This window comes from Crocuta crocuta, unplaced genomic scaffold (genome assembly GCF_008692635.1).
Source record: "Crocuta crocuta isolate KB4526 unplaced genomic scaffold, BGI_CrCroc_1.0 scaffold39, whole genome shotgun sequence".
Classification (NCBI taxonomy): domain Eukaryota; kingdom Metazoa; phylum Chordata; class Mammalia; order Carnivora; family Hyaenidae; genus Crocuta; species Crocuta crocuta.
Window position 1 is genome coordinate 8,386,726 of NW_027533334.1, and position 12,486 is coordinate 8,399,211.

General features: G+C 35.2%; 1 protein-coding gene across 1 annotated transcript in view; it reads right to left on the reverse strand.

The window, feature by feature from the left end:
* The window catches only part of MTDH (metadherin), a 63,059-nt gene that overhangs the window by 23,462 nt on the left and 27,111 nt on the right, over positions 1-12,486 (reverse strand). Inside the window, 4 exon segments of the mRNA XM_077748158.1 lie at positions 2,235-2,471; positions 4,115-4,180; positions 5,594-5,770; positions 6,510-6,594. Of these exon segments, the coding sequence (XP_077604284.1) occupies positions 2,235-2,471; positions 4,115-4,180; positions 5,594-5,770; positions 6,510-6,594 (565 nt within the window).

Sequence of the window (12,486 nt, forward strand, 5' to 3'; positions counted from 1 at the left end):
AACAGCTGAGCCAAAACTGAAACTTAAGCTGACTTCCAAAGTCTATGTATGCCTTTCTCCACTTTAGCCAGCTACCTTATTATTTAACTTTGGGTCAGGCACTGAACTTGATACTTGACATTCATTATAGCTAATCCTCACAACTACTTAAAAATGAGGTTCATATAGGTTAAAGAACTAGCCTAATTTCCATAAAGATCGGTATGTGGGATAATAGGGATTCACACCAAATAGGTCTCTCTGAACTAGTCCACACTCACTCCACTATACTGTACTATTGCCTCAACATTTTCAAGATATTTCTTACTTATAAATGAGTATTTTAAGGCACATACACTTCCTTGAGGCCAGTCACACCAGTCTCTTCTTAGTGATTCACTACAAGCCCAATTTAATATAGTTCCCTCTCAATTTTAACAAAGGTCCTAATTCACCTAGGTGGGAACTCTAACCTGCTGCTTAATTTTATCTGTAGCAACATTAAGTGCCATCTAATTTATACCCTAATTATGAAAATGCTACAGAGCTTTTAAAAGTAAATTGCACATATCTGAAAAGGCTTTTAACATTACTCAATAAAACTTTACTATCTTTTGCTAAAGATGAAAGGATCTTTATAGCATAAACATTTATGTTTTCTTCATTGTTGAAATGAGGCTGGGAATTCAGGGACTGACTTCTTCCAAACAAATTTTGATATTTCTACACAATTTGTGGACATTATACGGGAGAAAGGAAGAACAAGCTTAAGAACAATTATCAGTAAATGATCTAGAGTTTGCTTCTTGGGGACATTAGTCAAATCAGTCTTTCTAGGCTTAAAACTGATGGGAAAAATAACATAGGAAGAAACAGGGTTTTTTTTCCTACTTAAGCACTAAAAATTCTGTAACGTCTACTACTCTCCCAAATATAAGAAATAAAACTAACAAAATTATCTGCCACAAGCACAACAGAAAACACTGTATGTTTAATGTGCAAGGAATTACAACTTGATAAAAAAAACCAAAACAGTTAAGAGGCCATTAGACAAACGGGCAAAGAACACAAATGGACAATTCATAAAAGAAACAGAAATGATCAAGAAAGTTGTAAAACAGATTCAACTTCGTTAGTGATTTTAAAAAGTTAACCAGAACAATGTATGTATTTTTTATCAACTTAGAAAATATTTTTAAAAGAATACCCAGTCTTGGTCAGCACATACTAAATGGCCCTCATACCAATGCTGACAGTATAAACTAGAACTACTCTCTTCGAAAATACTTTGCTGATATGTCATAGAGCACTGTACACATACTCCCTTTAACCCAATAACATCATTCCCAAGAATCTCTCCTAAATAAATAACCCCAAAACAAATATACTCAATGCTATCATTTACACGGTTAAAAAAAGGAAAAAAATTCTTTTGATAATATGGTAATAGAAAAATAATTTATATGCTATGCTTACACAATATATTATAGGGACTTCAAATAAAAATACTTAAAGGAAAATACAGAAAGGAAAATGTTTATGTCATAATATGAAGTGTATTTGTGGGGACATAAAAATGAATATCCAATTTGGATTATGTAAAATATTATACACAGGAAAAAAAAAGGCCACTTAAGAAATATAACAGTGGCTGTCATTGTGCAGTGTGAGAACAGTGGGTTTTTCCTTCTCTTTTTGCAGTTTTCCTCATTAAACATGGATTTCTTTTCTGTAACACACACACACTGGAATTAAGCTGCTTTATAGTTGATGGCTTTCAACAAAAATAAGCTTCTCAACTACTGGTCTTTATCTTTAAAATTGAGAGGAAAAATTATAAATAGGCATTTCACAGACTGTAAAATAGTATAAAAATGGATGCTGTAAATGACTTCTATTTACCATTTTCATTTAAACTCAACAGAACTGTTGAAATTAATCAAAAAGTCTGCTCACACATCACACTTATCACTAAACACATAATTACAGCCCTTAGCAACACTGACAAATCAGATGTGATGGAAGCAGGTGAGAACGCGAGGAGCAGAGCAAGAAATACATATGCTATTTGTTACTTTTTAGTTCCCACTTTGCTCCATGTAAAGGATCTGGGATATGTTCGTTATTACTATTATTTCTGGGTGGCTTTACTAATTTTTCCACTCCTGGAATTTCTTTTTCCAATCCTGGAAAATTCAAAATGTACCAGAAATAAGCAATTTTAAATAAACTTAAAATGTTCTAACACTTCTTACCAATGCCAGAAAATATTGAACGGTCACTCCAACTCCTTCCCCAGTCTTTTCCATTTGCATTAGCATCTCCAGTGTCTTGACCCCAAGCAGATGGCTCGTTTTTCCTCTTGCCCGCAGAAGCAGGAGAAACAGAGTTCCACTTCTCCTCACCTGCACTGATCTGTGAGGAGAGTTTTACAGACTTTTCATTCCAGCCTCCTCCATTTACAGTGAGGTTTTCATTCAATCCTGAAGAAACTTAAAGAAAAGAAATGAAGATTAAAAGCTGATATGTGACTCCATATTAAAACTGGGATATTTTTTAAAAAATGTCTACGATTGCTTGGTTTTATTTATCACTCATTTTTTTCTCCTACTGTCCTCTAAATAGTTTGAGCTTCAAAGATAAAAATGAAGACTTTTAAAAGGCACATGGCCACCACGGATGACTTTTAGTTTAGAAACTAAGAGGAGGCTTGAATTTTATATATTATTAATATTTTCAACAGCAGAATGACTTGCTCAAAGAAAGTGTAACAGAGCAAAGAGGGAAACAACACATATTCTGGTATACTCTGTATACTCACCCACTAAAAATATGAAGATTTCTCCTTAGTTACATGTTCTTTCCTTAAATATTCTCTCTCTCTCTCTCAGACACACACACACACACACACACACACACACACACACACACACACANAGAAAGAGAGACAGAGCATGAGTAGGGGAGGAACAGAGAAAGAGAGACAGAGGGACACACAGAATCCGAAGCAGGCTCTAGGCTCTGAGATGTCAGCACAGAGCCCGACATGGGGCTCCAACTCACGAACCATGAGATCGTGACCTGAGTTGAAGTCAGATGCCCAACTGACTGAGCCACTCAGGTGCCCCAAAAAATTTCTTAAAAGTAGACACTGGAATCTCACCCCAGACTAATTAAAATCAGAATCTCTAGGGGTGCCTGGCTGGCTCAGGTCAGTAAGGAATGTGACTCTTAGTCTTGAGGTTATAAGTTTGAGTCCCACATTTGGCATAGAGATTACTTAAGAAAATTAAAAAAAAATCAAATCAAATCAGAATCTCTATGGGTAGAGCCCAGGTATCAGTATGTATGTGTGTATATTTATTTGTATTCAGGTGGATGTACATACATGTGTGTGTGTGCGCGTGTGTGTGTGCGCGTGCACGTGCGTGTTGTTTTTGTAAGCTTCCTAAATGACTGTAATGTGTAGCCAGGATTGAGAACCATGGGAATGAAGGAAGCCGACAGAGTTAAAACAAGCCTGAAATAAGAAGGTGCTTTTTCATTTCTGAATTTATAATAGTAACACTACAACACTTCTGGTTTTTAGGTAAGGTATATCACCACTCTACTTAATTCAATCTTTATCATAAATGAGTAAATAAAATAGATTTTCTAATTGTGGAGCACTGGGTAACTTCACACTGTAGTCCATTTATTGTAAAATATTTAATACTGTTAAAGAAGCAGTTTACGTGATGATAGGTATTAAGGTTTTCTTCCTTTAAAAAGAGGGGTAAAGTCTTTTATCCCATATATTAAAACCAAGTTCCCCCCCAACCTTCTTTTCTCTATTGACTTACACAATGCAAGCAAGAATAAAAACTGCATATAAGCTACTACTAAAAGATTGCTTTTACATGTGGGGAGAGGGAGAAACAACTAGAACATACCAAAGACTGTTAGAAGTGGGAATGATTTTTCTTTTTATCCATTTTCCAAAATGTCTGGATTGTGATTATATTACTTTAGTACTTAAAAATCATTTCTAAGCCTTTTTTTTTTCCTTCTGTATCATTCATGTGAGGAAAGAGACATGTATATAAGTTTCTATTTTGATGGGCCTTCAATTTAAGTTACATGTAATTTCTCTCACCCTGAAGTGTAGAATCTCCTTTTCCAGACTTAAAGTTGCTAACTTGAGCATTTAGATGAGAATCACCTGGTTGAAATAGAAATAAAATTTATTTAATACTAAATAGGCCACTATGCACATTAAATTAGGAATTAACACACAAATTAATTTTTACTTATTTTTAATAAATTGCGTCTTCAAGTACTAAATTCTTACACTGGAAAAGAGTCAGTTTTATTCACAACATACATGGCATGTCCTTTGGGAACTGAGTTCTTTAGTTACCATATTCTTAGTAACTAAAATGGCAATATAGGACCTGGAAAACTGCTCAAATATATGTAGAATCTGCTGTTCAATATTGGTTATCAAGATTCTTTTCAGTAGGAACTGGAGAACTGGGCTCTGTAATTGGATTCAACTTTGCCACCTCTCAACAATACCAGCTGCCTTTTCAATAATCCTGGAAGCAAACACATTCAACTTAAAAAACACTGCCAGTATTTGGGACCAGGACTTAGGAAATATGGCAAGAGGTGCGAATACATGTTACAAAAGATATGATTTCTCTAACACCAAAAAGCATACTGATCACAATGTATCAAAAAACTAGCATGACACAGGATTGTGCAGTGAGGAAGGCATGCACAAGACAGTGAAAAGGGGTCACCAACAGAAGTGCTAAAGCATAGCTAATATGTGACAGTGAAAATGCATAAATAGAACTTGTTGCTATTCCAAAGCGATAAATTCCAGCAGGTCATCAAACAAACAAACAAAAAAAATGTAAAAGTCTAAGGAAGTGGTCTAGAGACAAATGAGGGGCAGGGAGGCTATTAATAAAAAGGTTAAGGAAGAAAAGTCAATGCCCAAGTTGAACAGTATCATTCTGCAGACTGATGTCTCCAGGGTAAAAATGATGGCAATGTAAAGAGCTACTAAGAAGCCATCAATATTGGATAGTCTGAGCATTGGAAATACATGGGAAAATCATTAGCTTCAAACCTCTGAAGTTCTAGTCCAGCTTTATAAAAAAACCAAAGCATTCTCAAAAAGTTGGGGTGATAAGAAGTCCAAGACAGAGCCTGCACTACCCACAACATGCTAGTTTCATCCTGGAATGAAAGCATCCAACATGCAGAATGGTGACAAATAATTCCACTTAATAAATGTCTTGTCCACTCTAAGAAATGGAGATAGAAGAGAGTTGGGGCAAAGCAATGCACACAAGAAAAAAAGGCAACATCATTTTCTCATGTGACTCAAGGCAGAAAGGCAATTTTAATTTAACAAGCCATTCATTAGGCGGTATGTAATGAGTAACACTGCTGGTTGCCAGATAAACCAATATGTGGTCCACGATGCTCTCACGAAGAAGGGTATATCAGCACAATGATGTAAGCAGTTCAAAATAGTCTAATTTTTGGCGTAATGTTATTTTGTACATCTGATTAAAAGGAGCTGGATTTGATGTATGACTCTTATGTTCCACTAATATACCTTTATTCTTCTTGGAACCAACAGGAAATGATGCGGTTGTAAGTTGCTCGGTGGTAACTGTGATGGTATTTTCTATCCCAGGGATAGTTGAATCCAATGAACCAGAATCAGTCTGCACCTTATCACGTTTACGCTGCTGTCGTTTCTCTCTGTGACTAATTTTAGTTTCCCAGGCTCCTGACATAGCCCCAGAGAAAAAAGTGTTATTCAGTGTTATTCAGTAAAGGGGAAGAAAAAAGTTGCAGGTTTTTTTTTGGGGGGAGAGGGTTTGGGGGAAATGGGGCAGGGCACACAAAATACCATGATAGTAAACTAAAAACTAAGAGTATTGATTATATTAATTTATCCTAAGAATTTACTCTAATCTCAATATGTTGTTTTAGGCAGCTAACTGCCATTATTATTTATTCTGGCAATTTTTATCAACTCTGTCCTCTAGGATTTAGAAAAAATGACAAATATATGTTATCTTATATATTTTTTTATCCTGCCAGACAGGAGGGGCAGGAGAGTATTACAAATAATTACTAATAAATGTATGTATTTAGTGATGACAATAAAGGGCTTACTCAGAATTTTGTACACAGCCTTCTAGGGGTAGTGTATTTAAGAACAACAGGGAAAAAATTCGAACCATAGTTCTAAGAAACAAAGATAAAACAATCGCTCAAGATATTGAGCTAGACCCTCAATTTCAAAGTGGTTCCCTTCAGGAAAAGCACTATCAGATCCTTAAATAATTTAAATTAAAAAAGTGTTTTCTAACAATGTCACAGGTTTGTACATTAAAATCTGTAGTTACTAAAAAGAAAAGCTAGATACAAGATTAAGCGACACAAATGCAGCTTTTATATAATGCACCTTGGTAAAAAAAGGATTAAAAATGTTTCTATAGTCCTTTCACTTGCTCAAGTACCTTCATCAACTTCCTTTCCATCATGGCGTGAACTGTTTTGCACTGCTTTAGCATCTGACTTTGATTTCTTCTTATTTTTCTTTGACTGAAAGTAAAATAGAATGTTACTTAATATTTCATTATGTTTTTGAAAAGGTAGGAGTCACTAAAATACATAATGAAATGTATGATGCTGACAATCAAAAAATTTAATGTTTGATTAAAGAACTTAACGTTAAATGGCAATAAGAATACGAGGTTACCGTTTATTGAGTGGTTACTATGTGCTAAGTACTTTGCACTCATTTTCTTCTTTATTCCCTAAAAAACTCACTACAGAAGGTATTATTCTCATTTTAGAGATGAGGGAATGCAGACTTAGAGATGTTAAAGATGAAACTGGCTATCTGGGGTCACATTAAATTAGTAAATGGTAGGGTCAATTTAAGAAATAGATCTAACTGGCTTCAAAGTCTGTGCCTTTAAAAACATGCTATCCTAGTTCCATCACAAATAAGGCAATACACTATGGTGTTTTTAGAGCAATAAAATAAACACTGCTAGTGTTGAGAAAGAAAATGATGTGTTGATTAGTGGTTTCTGGATTTCATAAAGCAGACTGTTGGAATACCCCACTGTATAACAAATCAGTGAGTCAACTGCACAAAGCAGATAATATTTTGTCAGTTTCAAAGCAATGTGAAAATACCTAGGATCTGCATATGGTAGATATTTAGTAATTCACTAAAGAAAAAATATCTACACACATACAAGATATGGGTATTTTGAAATAGCCTTCAAATTCCCTTCTAACATTATCTTCTCTCAAAAGCTCATTAAAGCTTTGTAAAGCCACTATTTCTATACTTAGATTAGTGCTTCCAGAAGAGTACCAATCTTCATGAAATAGTGATTTTACTTATGATCTATATTCATTTTTTTAACTATTTATTGAGATGGGCTATGTAGGTCTTAGTATCTTAAAGTTAAGTTTACCACCAAAAAAAGGTTAGATCTTGATACTAAGCTTTTTTTATGGGTAAAGCAGTAAATGATGCTTTGAGTAAGCAAAAAATGACAGCTCTTAAGAGTGATTAAAAATTCTTTGACAACAGGCATATATAAGAAACTATTCATAACAAATGTTTTATATTCCCTATAGTTGATTTGTACGTGTTTTTTCCATGTTCTGATGAACACACATCATGTTTCATGTACGGCTTTATTACATCTACCAAACCAGGCTCATTATCTACCTTCACAAAAACTGAGATATCATTTACATACCATAATATTTATCCTTTTAAAAGTGTACAGTTAAGTGGTTTTTAGTATATTCACGGTTGTACAACTATCACCGTTTTCTAATTCCAGAACACTTTCATCATCCCGAAAAAGAAACCTGGTACCACCACCTTTTCCCCACTGGCCTCTACCACCAATCTACTTTCTGTCTGTCTCTCAAACCCACTCTTAAGATAGCACATGGAGCATTTTTCAATTACAGCCTAAAGTAGAGGTCAGCAAACTTTTTCTATGAAATATCAAATAATAAACATTTTAGGCCTTCCAGGGCATATATCATTCTATACATAGTGATCTTATAACCCTGCTGCTGTAGCATGAAAGTAGCCATATACAATATATGACTGAATAGGTGTGACTGTATTTCAACAAAATTTTATCCGGCATCTGGCTGGATCTGGGGGACCAGAGTTTGCCCACCCCTGGTCTAGAGCAGCACTGTACAATAGAAATATAATGCAAGCCATGCTTGTAATGTAAAATTTTCTAGCATACAAATGTTAAAAAGTTAAAAGAAATAGGTAGCAATAATTCTAATAAATGTTAACTCAACATATCCAAAATATATTTCAAAATGTAATGAATATAAAAAGTTATTAATAGATAGTATGAGAAAGAATGCTAAGTAGCCACATAAGTAGCTACCACATTGGACCAGACAGACCTACAGGAACTAACTAAAGTATCTCCATTTTACAGATAAGAAAACTGAGACCATAAGAGATTATACAAATTGCCTAAGATCATAGGGTTATTAAGTGGTAAAACCAGAACTAAAATTCAGTTTTGACTCTAGATCCTGCCCTCACAAATACTCTGCTATTCTGTCTCTCTATATTTAACTCTAAACACAAATGTAATTATGTATTAGCTGTGAGATTTTGGGCAAGTGCCTCTAAACCCCTTTCCCCAACTGCCATTTGGGACAAAAATTCCTCACCCCACAAAAGATTCTTTTAAAGATTAAAGAAGATGTGAAAGTAGACTGCTAACTACAAAACAGTATATATAAGCACACATAAAGCTTTTTAAAGGAGAGAAAGTATGAAAAAAGGATAAAAATTATATTCACACTGAACTATACGGTGATTCATCACTAAAATGAAATCTGCAAGAAAATAAGAAAGACTACCTTGATTTAGGCTTAGGTCTTGTTTGACTTTAGTTAAGTAACTAACCAAAAACTAATGCTTACCCAGATGAGACTTAATAACATACTTATAAAAAGCTTGAACATAAATATGCCTTCATGCTACCATTTGCCTTGGCCATCCTATGGACCTAAACACTTTATTTGCGGGCAGCTGCACTACAGTTAACACTTGAAGGCAAATGCAATACAAAGTTTTGGCTCCCTTGTTACCATAGTTGTTTCCTCCCATTCTTTCTCAACCTCTACCATGGAGCTAGTTAACCTCTCCGGAATGGCTGTCATGCATTCAAGATTTATTAAATACCTACAATGTGCTAGACATATACTTCAAGATGTTTATTTGTAAATTTTATACATATCCTACTACCCACAGTGTATACATTTGTAACACGTAACTATTTTTAGTGATACCAATGACTGAACATGCTTCGTTGTTTTTGAATAAGCTTCTAAATTCATGTATTTTAATACTTTTAATAACAATCACACCTGTCAAAAGTATACAGATTCATTTAAAGGAAGGCTGTGCTTACTAAGACATGACACTAATTTTTTAACCTCATCCTCTAAGTATGCAAAGGTTTTTGTGGAAATTTAACTAGTAAAATTTAATCTTCCTCAACACCAGCTGTTCCTGCAAATAAATCTGATGGCTTAACTTTACTTTGGCATTTTTAACGAATGGATTCACTACAAAGACTTAAAAAGTGTTTTTGTTTTTTTTTTTTTTAACTGGTTGCATTACTATCACTTATGCTATCACTTACTTAGATCTTTCTAATTAACCCAGTCAGGTTTCAAAATAATTCCACGAGGCATATGCTATTATTTCCACTTTACAGATGAACAAAGGAGGCACAGAATGATTAACTAACCAACCCCAAGATCATATTAATTATTAAGTGTCAGAGCTGGGATTTGATAAGCAGGCTTTAGAATCTGGGCTGCTATGCTATTTTCCTGTTAGGAAACTGCTCCCAAGCTGTTAAATTGTACAGATATGAGAATTTTCATAAGCAACAGACAAATAATTTATTTGAGAGAGAGAGAGAGACAGAGACAGAGAGCGCGCGAGCATGAACGGGGCAGAGAGAGAGGGAAAATCTTAAACAGGCTCTAGGCTCAGTGTGAAGCTCAGTGTGGGGCTTGATCCCACAACCCTGGGATCTAACCCAAAGGTTAGAAATGGATGCTATGATACTTTGGTATACAGATAAGTGGCTAGTATGTAAGATTTTCCACTAACTCATGGCAGAAACTATTCTATTTTCTGAGATTTGTGTTCTATTTCCATTGTGTCAAAACGTTTTCTTTTTTGTAATGGTGACAGCGGCTTTAAAAATGTATGTACCTGACAAAACTAAGAGCTGTTAGTCAGGTAAGTTCATTTTGAAAACTTTATGCAACTGTCACTTGAAAAGTTTGAAAACTACAGCTTTCAGATCAATTTCATCCACCTTTTGCCTAAACAAATATGGCCAAGTCCCTATTTTATATCGCTCCATATTTAGCACTATTTATTTTTCTCGTTCGTCTCAAACATACAGATGAGCGAGGCATAGTTAATTGGCAAAGGATGGATGGTCCAAAGAACATATTATTTACATTTCTTGGAACGGTCTATACCAACAGTTCTTAATCTTAGTAGCTTGGTGACACAATGTAAGGATGAGATTATTTACAAAAAGTGTCACAAACCTTTTTAAAAGTAGGGAGAGGTGCAAACTGATTTTTCTGCTTTTTGGGGGTGGTGGTGTAATTTAAACTAGAGCCAAGATTATTCCACTCACTACTATTCTGATACATTTTCCTGGATGCAAGGAAGGAGTAGGATTGTAGATGCAGGGAAGTACCCACAATTTGTACTTTATCTTTCTCCTTACCCTGATTAGCTATATTTTCTTTCACTGCACTTACCACCACCTAACATTAGAGATTATATTTGCTTGTTTTTAGTCATCCCTTTCCCCCCTTTATCCTGTTTTATCAATTGTTATATTCCTCGTGCCTAGAATAGTACATCTTGCCGACAGAAGTTATTTGATTAATATTTGGTTAATCAGTAAGAGAGCCTAAAAATAAACTGCATTATACAAGGCCCTGTCTGCCTAACTCTCAATGTCCCCAAAATAAAACCTCTGAGCTATTATATTTGTATATTTGATCCATCATGCAAGCCATTAAATTATTTATTTAAATGCATTTGGTGTGAGCTCATGAATTATGGTATACCACACAAATGGCATGGTTCTCAGCCCAGAATCTTAAAATATTTACAAGAAACTTTTCTTAAGAACTCTTTTTATCTAGTCCCAAACTCGTTCCCAGATATGGTTCTCAAATTTCCAATAGCTTAATAAATTAATTCCACTCATTTTTTACTTCAATCTTAGCATGTTTAAAACCAAATTCATTTTCTTACTCTATTTCACTCTCCTCTCGCCACATACAACTATAGCATCATGGGAAAATGATGGGCTAGGGGAGAAGTCCTGGCTCTGGGTTCATTTCTGCTATTTGTCTGGAGTTGAGACAGAAAAGTCTAGGGGGGCAGAAATGAGGTGTCTCTGGGAAGACAGTCCCTCTTTGATAGGAAACTACTGTTTACCTTAAAAGGGGACACTGAAAACTAATTCCTCGGATAGGAACCCATATAGATTCTATGGCACAAGGAGCCCAAGAGGTCAAGAGTCCAAGACCTACATAATCAGATTCAAAGCATTCCAGATAATGAGACATTTTAATTAATCAGAAGATTAGAAGTTTAGGGGTGCCTGGGTGGCTCAGTGGGTTAAGCATCCAACGTTGGCTCAGGTCATGACCTCACAGTTCCTGAGTTTGAGCCCTGCACTGGGCTCTGTGCTGACAGCTCAGAGCCTGGAACCTGTCTTCCGATTCTGTGTCTCCCTCTCTTTCTGTCCCTCCCCTGCTCACGCTCTCTCTCTCAAAAATAAATAAAACTTAAAAAATTTTTTTAGAAGTTTAAAACAGGGGTTCAGCAGAAAAGAGCTAGACAATAAATATTTTATGCCTTGCAGACTATAAGCCTTCTGTTACAACCACTCAACTTTGCTGTTGTAGTATAAAAGCAAATAAACAAGTGTGGCTGCCTTCCAATAAACTTTCAAAAACAGGCAGAGAGCTAGATATGGCCAATGGTCATGGTCTGCCAATCCCTGATTTTAGACTATTGTTTCTAAGATGTATTAATGGAAGGTAAAACACAAATGCATGTAAGTTCACTGGGCACGCAGGTGTTCTCTGTCTTGCTAAGAGCTGCCATAGCGTACAGTTTAAAATCTGTATGGCAGGCCTTGGAATACCGTGATGCCTTGGAATAAGCTGGTCTATGGTCTTCTAAGCACTGATCACTTACAGAACCAATACGTTCTCAAACTTGTCGGTTATAGGATAGTCTTAGGACAAGAATGTCAAAAGCCTTTGTTTACATGGATTGTATCTATTGGTATCTAACATATTATATATTTAAACTAAGATATTATTTAATATATTAATTTATTTCAAAATAATAGGCTAATT